Source organism: Coffea eugenioides, chromosome 6 (assembly GCF_003713205.1).
Source record: "Coffea eugenioides isolate CCC68of chromosome 6, Ceug_1.0, whole genome shotgun sequence".
Lineage (NCBI taxonomy): Eukaryota > Viridiplantae > Streptophyta > Magnoliopsida > Gentianales > Rubiaceae > Coffea > Coffea eugenioides.
The window spans coordinates 12,330,004-12,346,665 of NC_040040.1; the positions used below are offsets into that span (position 1 = coordinate 12,330,004).

Genomic DNA, 16,662 nt, shown 5'->3' on the forward strand with positions numbered 1-16,662 from the left:
AGTCTTTCCCTACCTAAAATTATCAGTTTGAATACGCGGGATGGCCATTAAATTGAATCGATCACCTCACACACCCCACAAAAAAAAAAAAACGCACACACACACACACACTTTATATTAGGCTGTGTCTGCCATAATCAAAACCATCAGTTCGTATAGATATGAAAGTTTATAAAGTCCAAGAATTTAGTGAAATTCAGGTGTCCATTAATATTGATGGCTGCAAGTGCCATTGCAAACTTTATTCATAATTAATTAAGCTACAATGCTTAGCAACTTTATTAATTTGTAACTGAAATTGCTTCCATACTTTGAGACACTAGCTCTCTATAACAAAGATTCAACCTCTCTATGATTATAATTAACCCCGAATTTTCAAGCCGCTATGCTTGTACTTAGGGCTCTGGACCACGTCCCCGGAGGCTGCAGCGGCTGTTGCATTTCTTTCATGCTTCCCATCGCCACTGCTACTCCCCTTAGTGGCAACTCCTTGCACTTTTTTGCACGACGGACACACTGAGATCCCCACGCAGTTTGTTATTTGTGCATAAAATGCTGCCCTTAAGGCTTTCAAATCGTCAATTTCTTTCTTCAACTTGCCATTTTCCTCTCTCAGATTGTCGCAATGGTTCTTCCATAGCTCGCAATCAGTTTCTGTTTGCTTCAGTTTTGTTCTTCGAGATCATTCCAAGAATTGTATTTTCAATCAGATAAAAATTGAAAACGAAGTGTAATAAACAACCCAGAAGAGAGAAATTAAAAAAAAAACTCGGATTTAGGTGTTGATCAAATAATCACCTGGCCCTCCTGTTTTGGAACCACACCTCAACTTGCCGAGGTTTCAAACCTAACCTGGCAGCCAGCTCAATTTTCTGAGCCTGCAACAAGTGCTAATCGAATATTTCTTGTCCTCAGAACTAGTAAAAACTTTGTAAATCCAAACGAAATAAATTCAAGTACATCTTCTAATGATGTGATCTGGTCTCTCCTGATCATATATTTCTCTCTACATTTAATCGCAATTCTTTTCACCTCAAGAAATTTAGTAACATGCTGCTCATAGATAATATACACGTCCAGAGTATCAATAAGATCAGAAGGAAAAGGCGCGCTCATTAACACGTCAAGACTGTGACGGGAAAAAATGAAAGAAATACTTACAGTGTTGAGAGTGGTGTGCTTTTTGAAACTATCTTCTAGAACAGCTGTTTGCTCCTTAGAGAGCCTCAACTTCTTTCTGCTTTCACCGCCATTGTCCTCGCTATTTCTGCTAGATTGTCCTTCGTCAACCAAGGACAGGTCCAATGACAAGGCACGCTTGTCTGGCTTAGGCAGTGAATTGCCGGAAGAAGTACCAATTCCGAGGGCAAGTTTGGTGTTGCAAAAGTCATCATCCACCATGATTGAGGATACAGAGAGAGGGAGAGATGGAGAGAAAAGTTGAAATGATAGAATGATGTTGGGAAAGGGGGGAATATATACATACGTATATATAGGTTGTAGCTAGGAATTATTTTTTTTTTTTTTTGGAGTGATGGAGTAATTTGTTGTTACATGAAAGTGGGATCAAATAACTAATGTATTTATTATGAAGTTATAAAAGATGACAAAGCAAAACTGCAATAATATGAAATAGTAATTAATTGCAGGCGTTAGAGTATTTGTGGATCCTTGGATAGAAGCTCAATTAGTCTATAAGCCATGCTTATTCTAGATGTTTGACTTGTATGTTTAATGTTATGGAAGATTTGAACCTTAATTTTGTGTATATTAATTTGTTTGAAGGACAAAAGTTCCCTCAGTAATTCTGGTTTGCTGCTACTCATCCTGCAGAGTTGATTGATAATCTGATTAAATGCAGCATGTAACTTCACAGGTATTCACTGATAGAGATGAGAACAAGCAAGATCTGTAATGGCCGGACGGTTATGAAACATTCACCAACCCCCTGGATTATTGGTATTAAAAAATAAAATGTTTAATTAAAGAGAGCTAACAATTATTAAAATAAATTTTCTTCATTTAAACATGAATTAATATTATTGGAAAATTAGACGATGGTTTTGCAAAAATGATCCTATAAGTTGGTTCTAAAAATTGTTGCAGCCCAATTTGTGGATTGGTCCAATAACATGTTTTCAAATTTCAATTAGTGAATGAGGTTCTGCCATTCTTCTTATTGTTTAGTTTTGCAAGCCCTTCTCAATGAGTTGCTAAGAAAATTGAGATGCGATAATGATGAAGATTGTTGGAGTTCTATATGGAGCCATACATTAATTGGTTCGTGAAAGTTGAACAATTTAAAAATGCATTTATTATTAAGTTATGGAAGAGGGTGACAAAGCAAAACTGCAATAATATGAGATAGTAATTGTACGCGTTATGAGTTTTGAGTCTTATATTGTATCCTTGCCTCGAAGTATAATAATATCCCGTGTGGCATTCTTGATTTTACGGGTGTAACTTCTAAGTTTAAGTTTAGCCAACAATCAATTGCAATTTTGGAATATGGGCATATAAGGGAATTCGCGCGGTTTAATTTGGAAAGGTTTAATTTGGATCAATGTTGGAAACCTCACAAATTGTTGAATCATTATTTATTTATATTGGGTCTATCTAACGGGCGCTTATAGGTCATTTGTTAAGATATATTTTAGACGTCATGTTTTATAAATGTAAAATTAATTAAGAAAAGTAAATAAATATAAGAAAAGGTAGATAAGATTAAATAGAGAAAGTATATAAATGCAAGGAAGGATAATAATTATTAGTATGCATATATTCATAGTAAGTTATATAAATTTTAGATATATTAACGGCTGCCAAATTGACACCCATGAAAAGAATCCATTTATACTATAGCTCTGCGCACAGGATTTGGCAATAGAAATGAGACGAGAGCAACCATGGAAAGGTAGACGTTTTCAAACGTACACCTGCACCACATGAGTTCTTGATTTTAACTAGGAAAGGCTGAATTGAGAGAGCGTATAATTATCAAATATTGCTATGAAAAGTTGGATTGCAATAATTTGTTAGAAACAATAGCTATTATATTTGCCTACCAATTGGTTATAAAATTATTACGTGGTCCAAAACCTACGAACTATTATTTTAAAGTGAGACGTATTGAATTTAGAACCTCCTATTTATAATTCTTTCCACCTTATCACGTAATTCAATGCTCCCTAAAACTATGAACTACTTAAATGATTTGTGTTAGATAATTGATTTTTTTAAAACTATTTTGCGTAGTCTTTTTCTTCTTCATCTTCTGTAATGAAACAAAACCTACGCGAGAAATTGAGTGCTTTTTGTATGCAAATTCCTCTTATGGTTGAAAAAAATATCTTATGTATTTTGATATGGATTGCGAAAGAATAATGTGATCAAGCCATTTTAAACGAGAAAAAGAAAGAAGAAAAACTAATTGGTGATTTATAAATTTAAATGCTTCCAAATAATCTACACAATATAAAAATTTTCATCAAATCTTTCAATTAAAATACAAGAATTTTCTAAAATTAGACACAAGCCTTATCTATATATAAGATGGATGAGAAATATATTTATGTATTGTTTCATAACCATTGCGAGAGAATAATGTGATAAGAACACGAATAGTGTTTGGCGACTATATAACAATTAGCGAAGGAAATATATGAATGTGGTAAACAAACTAAAGTGAATAGCAAGTTAGCAAATGAGTGGTCCAAAAAGTCCCTTTCTTCTTGGATTCATTGTTCAGTTGGTTCAAGATAGAAAGATTGATATCGATTATCACTTCAGCGAAAAGCATACAACAAAAAGCTCTGAAGACTAAGATACTCTTAAAGTTGAAAAAATTTGTTCGTGTCTAGATTACTAGTTTATTGTATATTTTCTAACAAACCAATTAAGTTGATAATCAGCTCATTAGCTTTACCACTGGCGGTTAAGTATCCTAAATTAATTGGCCGTTCATACAAGTTGTATCTTTTGCCCAATGCTATAAAACTGGCTAAAGCCTTATAGTTAACGTCTTGCCATCCCGCACTATTGATTGACAAAAGAGAGTCTGCCTCGTGTTTCGTTTTAATGTGAAGCTACCACACAAGTTTAAAGAAGCCTTAATTTGCCCTCTTCTTATCTAGCTTGTGTCATTTTCTTTTAATCCATGAAAATCATTAACGGCTAGATGATGTTTAATTGTGGGATGAATTTTGTTAATTTAACTGTGAATTAAGCATCTATTCCTCAGTAACATAAACGAGGATATGTTCTCGATCATTATTGTCTTTCTTCCTCTTCCTAACTTTACAACACCTTGTCTTTTGGGAAACAATTAAATAAAAATGATATTTTGACATTAGATAAAAGCAAATGTAATCTGGAAGTATAAAGCATAACATACCAAATTATAACGTAAAAAATATCAGTCGAAATCTAATTTCACATATATAATAGAACGAAGTACAACTTTATTATCCTCTCTATTAATTTCTTTTAGCTTTTGCCCTCTGCAGTGCTTATATAGGAATGATGCTAGCTGTAGATTGTAGGGCACAATCATGCATGCATGCATGGTTCGTAACTCTTAAAGAACAAAATTGTCGTTTACAAAATATGGGGAAATGCAAAGAAGGAATAAAAAGAAACGAGGGTTGGGTAAGGTTTTTAGGATGACAAATGAAAGACTAGTGTAATAAAAGGAGGGTTCAGTAGGGTGGGGCTTTGCATGTGGCATTAGAATTGCAATTTGAAGGCCAATAATTAGCTTAGAAAAATTTTTCAACTTGAGCGTCCTTCCAAGTCACAAGAAGTAATAGCACGCCGGCTGTGGCCAAACGAAATAATTGGCCTATACTTTGGTGAGTGACAATTACAAGTACAAGGAAAAGGTTTTTTTTTTTTTTTAACTTTTTCAATTTCATTTATATTGATGCCATGATGCACAAGGGGTTAGCATAACTCCAAAAAAAAAAATGTATAGCAAAAATGGCATTTATGCGTTAATTATTTTTTAAATTGAAATTGGAAAGCCTTTGTGAGGTGCAGTGACCAGCGGTAAACTAAAAATATTATGTGACTCTATATGAGAGCCATTGATTATTTTAACCACAGAGATTGTCTAGTAATTAGGAGAGAGAGTTTTTAGAATTTTTTCTACTATCAAATTTAAGTTTCAAATCATGGATCTGATAATTGGGAATAGAAAGGGTGTGGAAAGAGGAGGGAGGGTAAAAAAAAAAAAAAAAGAGAGAGTTATGGATTATTTTGTTATAGGGTTTGCTTAGAAGGGTGTAGCAAACCTTACTGTTTTGTGAAATTAAAATAAAAATGAAAAAGTGTTCAAATGCAAGGAGAATAAAGAACAATGTAGCTTATTTCATCCGACTTCATCTTATCACATTATTAAGTACTCTGAGTATCTATCTCATTACTCAACTTTTAGTTCCTTGATACTCAAAATTTCTTTTAAGAAAAAAATTCTTGCAGGGTCATCATATATATCAACTAGTTGTGATCGAAAAACATAAACCGCTATTATTACGAAATGTAAAAGGCTGCTAGAACTTAAATTGCCGAAAACTAAAGTTATTGGATGAAAGCAATTACCTTGATGGAATAAATATTGGAAAAGATACACATTGTAAGGCCTTTTTCCAAAGACTTAATTTGGACAATTTAGTCTCAGTGAATAATAGAATCAATGGCCAGTGCTAATTTTCGCGATAAGTATAAAGTGTACGTACGTATTCATTCCTCTATCATATTTTTGACTTCTTTGAATAAAAGAGTAAAATGCAGTACTAAAACCAAAAGCTCCTAAAATATATACTTTGAAAGACTGATCAATGGTCCATCATCCTTTAATATTCCTACTCGTAATTCCGTTTTATTAGTATACACCCACACGCATTATTTTTTATTTATATGGTATGTGAGCATATATACATTTGTATATAAATATAAAATAATTTCTTCCTAAATATGGCATATTTTAATCTAAAAAAATGTGCATGATCACGGCCGTAGTTTGTAGGGCACAAATTGTGCATGCATGGTACGTATAGACCCAAGCGTCATTTACGAATAAGCATGGTAATCCAGAAAGAGAACGTGGAGGGCAATTTGCTGAACAATTAAGCATAGGAAAAACTTTTCACGCCTGTGTCCTTCAAAGTAGTTATAGAGTAAAAGCCGGCGGGCAATGGCAATTATGTTCGAAGGAAATGTTTTAGGGTTCATTTCACGGACAGGAGAGTGCTTTTATTATTATTTTTCATCACTTTTATGTAGGAAAATCTGTTAAAAAGTTACTGATGAATGCTATCATAATATAAACTAGAAAAAGAAAAGCATAGTCAAAGCGAAAATTCATGGGTTTAATTAGATAATCTTTTAAGAGCTTGTACGATGCATTCTCATAAACGTAAACTTCAACAGTCATAGTAATCATGAACGCTACAAAATAGTTGAAAAAGTAACACAGTAAAAATACAGATTTTTTAAAAAAAAAAGAAATACAGACAATATACGACGTTTAAGCCTCAATTCCAATCGCTCTCTCCACTTCCTGTTTGTCACTTGTCCTCCATTTCACATTTTTTTGTCTCCTTTACCATATGAGGACTAGTCCAGTTTCTGAAAAATTATATCAACATTCGTTTTCAGAACATTAAAAATCCATCTTGGCCTTGAGATTATACTCTCATTTCTGTTCTTATGCTTTGTGTTTCCATAAAGCTAGACGGTGTTATTACAACTCCATAAAGCTAGATTTTGGAATTTGGGCCTTGAAGAATTCTTGATCATAAGGAGGATAAAAATGTAACAAAATTATACAGCTGCTGAAGCAATTAACGGGCAAATGGTGTTAGTAGTCGAACGGAAGGATCAAATTGAAAGTCTGAGAGATAAGCCGGGTTGGGGATTGATCATGGTTATTGCTAATTTGCTATACGTCTTATGCTGGATATCTTTAAAATCATAGGACATGAATGAGACAACATATGTCATATCTTGAGACATAAATAAGCAGTTTTTCTTCTATTGTCCATTGCACATTAGCAATTCTCTTATACATAAGGAGGAGCGCTAGCTTAATATAATTTTATTTAAACGCAAATTCTTAAAGCACTAGTAGTATTCTTGCTTGATTCTAGGCCTCTGGACCTGTTTCACATTGCACCACAACTCCCGATAAGGTATTGTTGGTGGCATACCGGGCACACGAGCACATAACCTGAGAGACCATAAGCATAAAATGCTCCTTTCTGATCACCAGTTGCCAGTGCTTTCTGCTTTTCAATTTCTTCACTCAGCTTGAGATTTTCCTCAATGAGATTTTTGCACACCTGTTTCAGCCTTTCACATTCAGACACATTCTTCTTGGACTTGGTCCTTCATCACAAGATTTGAGTTTTGTTATGATTCGAGTAGGAGCATAAATGCAATCAGAAGAAAAAAAAAAGGTTATGAATAATTACGTACCTAGCCCTGCGATTCTGAAACCAAATATCAACTTGTCGAGGGAACAAGCCTAACCTGTCAGCTAGCTCGTTCTTTAGAGCCTGCAAAATTTCAATCAGTTTCCTGTCCTTATAACATGTAAAACATCAACATTTATTAATATGAAATCATTTTTCATCTTCTAATGATGTGATCCCATATCCAATCAAATTGTTTTAGCTTAACGAATTTCGTACCACTACTAAGAAAATATTTTTTGATGGAATGACATAAAGATAAAAGCATTTTAACGTTATGACTATAACTACCTAACACAAAGTTCAATCCAGTGGATACAATAATATAAAAATCGAGAAATGAAGATGAAAAAATCATTACTGTATCCGGATTCGGATGGTCATTGAAATTAGCCTCAAGGACAGCAGCTTGCTCTTTAGAGAGCCTTGACTTTTTGGCATTTTCATCACTACTCTCCTGGCCCTGGACCTGCTGAGCTCCAAGGGAGAGCTCCAAAGAGAGAACCCTCTTGGTGTTCTTACGGGGACCCCTCTTGGTGTTCTTACGGGGACCAAGCGCTAGAGAAAGCTGAGTGTTTGAGTTTTCACGAGCTTCCATGGTTTCACTCGAAAGCGAAAGAGATATAGGAAATTGGGATGGAAAATACTGACAGCAGGAAGAGGATATATATAGGCCGAGTGGAAAAACTTCCCGGGCTGATATATTTATTGGTTGTAATCACATGAAAGTTGCATACAATTAATAATAGAGATATGATAAAGATTTAAAATATGAAAAAAGGACAAAAGCAATGATATGCAATAATCTCCTCAGAAGGAAATTCAATAAATTCCACCTGCCATATTTACTATTATATATTTGACTTGTTAGTGCAGTTTTGACAAGAAACAATGGCATTTGGCACTTTCATGTATGAAAAATAATTCCCCATTATTATTTGGTTTGGATGCTGGCAACCCCCGAACTGTTGAAATCTAAAGATAAGCCTAAAAAAAAAAATAAAAAAGATAAGGTTGAACGGAAGAGAGGTTTCAATTTTCGAAATTCATTTTCTCTATGAGAATGTGAATTACCAGGACTAATGCGTACCCCCAAGAAAAATACACGGTTTTAAGAATTGGTTTTGGATATTTTTTGTAGTCCAAACTATTTAAAGATTAGATAAATAATTTGTATGTGATTTCTTCTAAATCCATATACGTACATAGTGCACCCATCCGATCTATTGGTGGTTTAGTCTCCATCGGTTTCTCTAAACTCTGTTGGGTCTCTTTTTTCCCAGTGGAGACTAGAGTAGAAATAGAAGTAAGAGTATGTTAGACTAGTTGTTGCTTGTCTGATAAAATACAAAAAGATAAATAGTTTATATGAGGTTAATCAACGAGTATCTTCCAATTATTCTTTTTTTTTTTCTCTTTCCGAATGAGGGTTTTGCATACGCTATCAAGGTCGACGTAATCATTAGTCAAGCAAAAAGTTAAACAAAATAAAAAAAAAGGTTTTCTGGTTTTGACACAAAGATCCTTAGCAGGGCAGACAGTGTAAGTGTTATCTATATTCTTTTGATAGAAAAGACGGTACAAATGTGATTGAAGACACAACTGATCATTTACGTGAATGAACTCACTCGTTGGTAATTTAAAACAACTTGAATAGAAATAGACACACACACACACACTACTGCATTAAAACAAAGAGAACACACTCTAGTAGTCCAGCGTTTATTTTGTTAAACATAATAAAATATTTCATCTTAAGTCTATAAATTAGTTAAAGAACAGTTTAAACAACATCCTACAGATATATTAAGTTGTTCTCGCTTCATTAATAAGGTCGTTTGGCTTTCATTGATCTTCAAGCATCAAATAGAAACCATATATTAATTCAGCACGTAACTGTTCAAACTTCAAAGTTATTAGTCAATTTACGCCATTAGATTTTTCAGGCAAACCAACATGCTGGGCTTGTCTTCTGAATTATCACCAAAAATTTACACAAAGACTCGAGATTTATACTTTGTAAGGTTTTGGTTTAATGTCGATTCGATTTTCTGAATAGAAGGCATTCACACGGGACCTTTTCTCGTTTGTTAAGCTTTAATGTCTAGTTGGGTGCTGCACACGAATCTTACCCAAAATTAATCAGGTGTTCTAATGGAAAATTCACTTTTAGCGACTAATTTAGTCCAAATTAAACATTTTTTTTGGGACTACTTTTGTTTTTCTTGAATCAATGAGAACCGATTTGATTTTACCCCAAACTTTAAGAACTAATTAAAAGTGCATTTGTCCTGGTTCTTACTTAAAGAGTTACAAAGCTGAATAAATGCTATCAATAAAACTAAAAAAAAATGATGATCATGTTGGATGCATAGACACCTAATTAGCTGAGGAGACCATAAAAGAAAGAAAATTTTTTTAAAAAAAAAAGCTTGAAACGTGTAATGTCATTGAAATACCAAGTTTTCTGGTATTACCTAGAGGGAAAAAAACTAGTTTTATAGGTTTAGATGGGTTGTTTTCATCAAAAGGCCGAAACTGTTTCCTTCTCAGAGGACAACGAGAAAGACATATGGAGGACAGATTCCAAAACTAGAAAAAAGGACTCCCATCGAAATGTTTTACGTTTTTACTTTTCAATTCTTTTTTGGTCTGACGGATTGAAACTAGTCGAGAGCTAATAATAGCAAGAGGGAAAAAAAAAGATGAAAGAATTTTAGATTGTCTGATCAATTTTTTTTTTTTTTGTTGTAGCAAATTAGAGTAAACGAAAACCAGAAAGCAGTGTAATCTGCGGTTGAAAAAATTGACCTCACTTGAGTTGGTTCTAGTTGATAACTTTGAAGGCCTCCAAGTTTCTTGAAATTGTATTTTAGCTACGCGATGTAGTGGAAAGCTTGTCCTTCAGTATCCTTCGGGGTTCTTCTCTGCCTATTCTCATGGTTGTCTATCTAAGTAAATATGATGACCACCCTTTACGTGTTCTTAATGATGGAGATGGCAAATTCAGCACCATTTTTATGGAAACAGATAATCTACGAAGGGATGTGAAGTTATTCTTCAAGATTTGTGTGAAGTGATATTGAAGTACAGTAATATTTACAAGAAATGAGGGTAGTATAAAAATAACACAAAAAAAACCACACAAAACAAAGAAGATTCGGTTTGCCTAAAATCAGATGCTGAAAAAACATTACTCTTGTTCAAGAAAACAAATAAAAGAGCTTGATTTATTGGCAGGTTCACATGAATTAGGACCAAAAGGTCTGAATTCTGTGGATAAGAAGAGTTTAGGCCCGAAGCATGCACGTTACGTTTTTTTGGCGCATGCAACCCAACGATTGACTTGGTAAGCAGCATCTGAAGCACAGAATTTATGAAGCTGTCCGGGATTGGTCTACTGTCATGTCGTCCAAATACACACAAAGAACCACAAGCATGGGCGTATTATACATGATGTTTCCTCTGCCCCCAGTCAATAATTGATTCTCTCCCCCAACCCCTTCCCCTCCTAGCCTTTTTCTCAGCTTCTCTATTTATTTGCTAGTCTCATCTGTTTTGCTCTCCCAAAAGACAACAGATAGTTTCTTCCAGTCTTTTGCTTGTGCATTAGTCATGAGATACTTGGTGGCCATTATCTTTTTCTACCTCCTAATAGTGGCAATCACTTCAGTTTGCGAGGATGCCAACCCTTCTTCTTCTTCTTCTTCTTCTTCTTCCAGAAAATGGAGCGTCTCATACAAGAGCCAACAAGGAATTCAGAATCTCAAGGTTAGTAGTATACTTACTATTAGTCCTCCTAACTTTGATAATATAACAAATTTGAAGAAATTTAGAAGAACCAGAATAAATAACATATAACATATCCTAGCATTAGGTTTATCTAAATTCCTGCTGTATGCATCTTACGTTGCTTCAATTGAAGATTATCCTTTCTTTTAATTTCACGATTATGCAAGTCTCTGTGATAGCTCGAGGAAAATCTCCTGACGTCCAATTTGCAGGGCTCGTCCTATGTTGGTAGCGTAGAGCAGGCTGCTGGACGTGGAGCGAAACCTTCAAACCAAGAGTCCGAGGCATATTCCATGGAACCAGAAAACTCAAGCAACACGGACGTTGAGGACATTGCTTACCATATCGATTATCACGGGGCGACTACACATCCTACACCGACTCCTAAGCATCCAAAACCATAGAGATTTAGCAGAGATTATGCACGCTCCTTGTGAGTGAGCAACATGAGTGAATATAGCAATGCAGGAATAAGATCCATACCATATTGGATGTCGAATATTCCAAGCTGATTAATCTGTACTGCCTAGTCTATTTCAGCAGTGAAACATGCCTAATTAGTGAGACAAAATAGAGACTCCCGTATTTACTTTATGAGGGGCAGATGACTGTAATACAAGTAACTCTCCAAGAGCTTAGTCTGCATAACTGGTCTCCGTTGCTAATATTTAGTCGTATACTCTCTTTTGGTGAATATCACAATTTACAAAATATTATTGTTTATCACAGCTAGGTTTCACGTTTTATCAACTGGTCAAATGGAGCGAAAGCATCCCTTTTGTATACTGCTGCCTTGCTCTCTTGTATCTCTCAAGCAGCATCTTATAGTTTGGTTCAACATCCTCAAATAAAACTTCAGCACAGAACTTGGATTTAACCAGCAAAAATGCATCTTCTACAATGTCCTTGTGCCGCATGCAAAAGTGCAAAATAGTTCTGGTGTCAGTTGAGGAAATACACGATCCATGTGATGAGTCCCTCTCCATGGTAAGATGCTGCAGCCATCTTAGTTGCTGGAAAAAATCTTCATGTTTCTGAACAGCTGTTTCCAAAAACTCAAGAAAATCTGAAAACCTTGACTCGGTATTGATCCTACTCGTCAGATAATTGAAAATCATCCTCTGGTTCATACTGAGCCATCCCTCAGTCACTGTTGACAAAGAAATCTGCCCAACCAAGCAAGCCTTCCGAAATGTTGAGTCATTATCACCTATCAACTTGATTGCAACATGCAGCAGGTTCACTGACGTAATATATAGACTCCAAGACATCGAATCACTGAATTGTCGCTGAGGTCCTCCCTGTTTCTCACACCAATGATTGAGTGCAACACGGACGAAACCTTCCCATCTGAGATAAAGATGATTTAACATAGTCAGAAATTGACTGATGTCAAAGGAGTATAACTGGCTCTTCAAAAGCTGAGATATCAACACAATTACTTGTATTGACTTTTCAAATTTTCTCATAATTCTATCTGACTCCAAGATAAAAGTGGTAGTAAAAGAAAAAATTGAGATTCCAGTCCATCTCTATTTCAAAGAGGCACGTAATGAAGAATTCTCTGCTGTATCATGCCATATATTATTTTTCCTTTTCTGATAAATGAACAAAACTCGTTTGTCCAAAACTTAAAATGGGTACCCCAAAACAAAGTCACAGGTAATACACCTTTTGGATGTTTTCAGTTTCCCCAAAAATTGGTCCTTTTCCAATATCATCAGCAATAATTGGTGCAATAGGATCAATAATTAGAAAGAGAGTCAATTTTGATCCAATGTGGTATTTGTCATTAGTCCAACATCATTTCAGACGATTTATAATGAATGATAGAGAGGTCTAAATCAATTACAGTTTTGTTTACACCTGGCATAAATTCTCCAATAGGGTTCCGACCCATGATTAATATATTTACTTAGCTTTCTTTGTTCATGACTTTGTAGAAAATAACCTATTGAATAAATTCAAAAGAAAAGACATATATTTGAGAAAATATTCAACAAAACAACAAAACCGAACGTACCCAAGTTTGCGACCTTTATGACCTATTAAAACTACTGACTACCAAAAGCATGCTTTAAATGGATATCCTTCAAGACTCTTTTTACATCATAAACATTGAATTCTTAGAGTTTCTTAAAGCGTTAGATGGGAAAACCACTATTGTTTCATATTTATCACATAAGGATTCTTATGGAGCTTTTTTTGTGCAGGATCACTATGGAGTTATCTGGTCAGCCCCCGGCCTCCGGGGGGAATAAAAAATGCGCAAAACGTTTGGGAAAATTATGACAAAATTTGAGTAGTATTTTATTTAGGGCTATTGCAAAGAAACATAATATGGCAAGTTTGTTAAGATAAAGTTTCAGCCGGATGTAGACATGTAAGAGGATAGATTGGAATTTTCCCAACACTGAGACTCTTGAAAGAATGTAAAAGTTAGTGCAAGCAAGCACTTACGCAAATGGAGGCTCAACCTCAATAGCCAGAGTGAGGTGCAAGGAGAATCTAGCTGACCCATCTTCATCAATGGTTGCACGCGCTTCATGAGGGAAACCTCTAGGAATATACAGAACATCACCTTCTTTAAGCAGGAACTGCAGCTTTCCATTTACTGCTTGATTTTCAGGATCAGAATCAGGCCAATTACCATTACTTTGATACAGGCGTGGTAACTGCAAACTTGATCGGGGAAAAATGTTCCACTCCTTTACCCCTCCAAGTTGGCACACAAAAACACAATGATCATCACTATGGCAAGATAATCCTTGCGAGTGTGGAGGTGTTAAGTACATATTCACACCTGCCGATGGTTGGCCAAAGAGCGCTGCTAAGCCATCTGCAATTGCAGCTATACTTTCAAATCGGAACTCCATACCACGCAGAGCAATTGTGTAGCCACTATTATATGCTTCCTCACATTCTAGCATATCATTGACATTGAAAAAATGAGCTTCAGATCTGCTAGAGCCCGATTGCCTGAAAGAATAATCCAACTCCTCTGAGTAATGCGTTCTTACAACACGAATATCCTGTTCGTAGATTATTGGACAACCAAGATTATCTCTCGCCTCCTCCAAGAAATGATGGACATTGAGTTCATCTGACTCTATTGGCGGACAAGAAGTCAGCTTCTTCAGCATAGACAGAAGAAAAGAAGGAATTTCTTTTGATTGAAAACATTCAACAAGACAGCCAAAAATATTGCCTTGCTTGAGGGAATCCTTCAATGAGCCTTTAATCAGTAAAGGTGACATCTCCCAGTAGTCTAATATAAATTGTTGAAAATCAACCTCCCCCAAAGGGAAAATGCTTCTCATAATTTCTTTGACATTTGAATGTTCTTCAACTTGATTGTTACCTATTGAAAGCCTGAAAATACTTTCTGCCAGATCATTTGTTCCAATATTACTTACACAAAAATGTCTTTCCTGACTGTAATTCAAAGAAGTACAACATAAGATCATACAATGTACTTCTTCCCACAATCTTTTCAAGTGGTTGATGAAACTTTTAGAAAGGTTTCCTGGAATATCCTGCAGTTGTTTAGTTGTACAGGAATTGATGAGCACAAGAGTAGCATGAAATAGCAGCACAGTGTATTCTTCATCCTCAAACACCATTCGCAGGCAGCTTCCACTGCCTTTCAGGTCACTAAAGAGAGAAACAACAGCAGGAAATGGCTTATATTCCTGAATGAAACAAACACTACAAGATGTTAAGTCCAGAACTGCAAAGTTGTCAGTTGACTAGTGAAAATCTTGGGAGGATTAAGTTAATCCAGATAAATAAGTGGCCAAAATTATCTAACAAGATGAAATTTTGAAAACACACCAAAGAATTCTAAAGTAGAAAACAAGTACATTTTGACAGTGAAAAAATTGAGACGGTTCTTCCTTTGCTAGTATCCCAATAACCAAGAAATTGTCACACAGTTGAAATTAGATGCTGAAGTTAATCAAGATAAACTTTCTTAAGCTTCAAAATTTTAACTGTTAAACTTGATTAAAAGCGACAATAGGTTAAAGCAATAGCTGATGATTTCCAAGCAGACTTGTTTCTTAACATACAGAATTCAGGCACTGAAATCAACTTTTGAAATGCAATCTATAGTTCGACACAATTTACTTGCTTCACGTTTATTTTGTCTCAGAATCACTTGATTATGTTTGTCAGTTGCTAGCTTACATGTTATTTAGCAGCATTTCTCTTAAACTTACAATCCTCCAAGTTTTATATCCAGTCAAAGATTTTTTTCCATCTAATAGACTGGGAATAGTCAAAGCGCATCATAGTAAGGCATTAAAAAACGCGCAATAAATACAGCATTTGCCACACAGTTCATGTGGAAAGGTATTTGTATTATAGTCTATAAAACAGTATAAAGAAACTAAACAGAAAAACCACATTTCTAAATTCGAAAATTACTCACATAAGCTTCTCAAGGACTGAGAAATGTAGCAGCCTTTGTCTTCCAATGGAGGTGGTCAAAAGATCCAGAGTTGCGTTACAGGCAGCAACGGATACATCCCTACTTGAACTTCCCAGCATCAAATTGATCAACCCCATTATTATCCCATCTTCTAAAGCAATCATTTCATTCATTTCGATCGAAATGAGTGATGCAGCTCCAACAAGCTCAGCACTTTTACAAGCAATTTCATCACTCCTAAGACATACCCCAGAAACTCAAATAAATTAGTTTAAAAAAAAGGAAAAGGATACAACTCCTATAGCACAATATACAACGCGACGACAATCCAAAAGCATGCTCTAGCAAGAAATTTAAGCAATCAAGCCAGTCACTATCCTTATTTCCTTCCTGTCTTTCAATGGCTAACTATGAAGTATGGACCATCAGTAGCAAATACAGAAGGGAACCCGGAAAATATGTCCAAAAGCCACAACCTTTACATATGCAAAAGCTACAGCCCAAAAATTGAGGAACAATAAATACCCACTACAACGTATTAATAAATCCAAAGATAAAAAGGGACATAAAAAAGAAAGAATCTTGCTACACAAATGTGCAGAAAACAACAGAAAAAGATAAACATGTGCAACATAATATGGCAGAAAGTTGGGAAGGCAAAAAGTTAAATAAACAAGTTACTTGGAGTTGAGAAGGATAGGAAGCAAGGAGAGAATTGGGGGAGATAGGTATTGGGGAAGAGAGCGATGAAGTCGATTTAGACAATGGTTGATGAGGTGAAAATTACGAGAGGAGTAGGACTCGTTATCAGAAGAAGAATAAAGGGCTGCCAAGATTACAGCAAAAAGGGTCTCCGAGTTGGGGTTTCGGATTGCTAATTGTTGGTGTTGGATCCGCTTTCTGGTTTTTATTCTACTCATTCTTTCGGACTTCTTCATCTCAAGTCTTGGACAGCCTCTTCTTGTA

General features: G+C 35.3%; 4 protein-coding genes across 4 annotated transcripts; 1 reads left to right on the top strand and 3 right to left on the bottom strand.

The window, feature by feature from the left end:
- Nucleotides 1–361: 361 nt before the first annotated feature.
- On the bottom strand, nt 362–1,401 carry LOC113773566 (homeobox-leucine zipper protein HOX11-like). Its single transcript, XM_027318203.1, has 3 exons — nt 1,162–1,401; nt 799–878; nt 362–674 (listed from the first exon to the last, which is right to left on the bottom strand). Exons 1-3 carry the CDS (start codon nt 1,399–1,401, stop codon nt 362–364), a joined length of 633 nt encoding a protein of 210 aa, XP_027174004.1.
- A 417-nt stretch (nt 1,402–1,818) lies between these two features.
- On the bottom strand, nt 1,819–8,070 carry LOC113773568 (homeobox-leucine zipper protein HAT14-like). The gene is made up of 4 exons (XM_027318204.1): nt 7,834–8,070; nt 7,477–7,583; nt 7,209–7,386; nt 1,819–1,827 (listed from the first exon to the last, which is right to left on the bottom strand). Exons 1-4 carry the CDS (start codon nt 8,068–8,070, stop codon nt 1,819–1,821), a joined length of 531 nt encoding a protein of 176 aa, XP_027174005.1.
- Nucleotides 8,071–10,965: 2,895 nt separating this feature from the next.
- On the top strand, nt 10,966–11,990 carry LOC113775813. Its single transcript, XM_027320832.1, has 2 exons — nt 10,966–11,243; nt 11,477–11,990. The coding sequence occupies exons 1-2, from the start codon at nt 11,088–11,090 to the stop codon at nt 11,666–11,668; spliced, it is 348 nt and encodes a 115-aa protein (XP_027176633.1). The 5' UTR covers nt 10,966–11,087; the 3' UTR covers nt 11,669–11,990.
- LOC113775812 lies at nt 11,988–16,662 on the bottom strand. The gene is made up of 4 exons (XM_027320831.1): nt 16,378–16,662; nt 15,697–15,933; nt 13,725–14,972; nt 11,988–12,614 (listed from the first exon to the last, which is right to left on the bottom strand). The coding sequence occupies exons 1-4, from the start codon at nt 16,632–16,634 to the stop codon at nt 12,011–12,013; spliced, it is 2,346 nt and encodes a 781-aa protein (XP_027176632.1). The 5' UTR covers nt 16,635–16,662; the 3' UTR covers nt 11,988–12,010.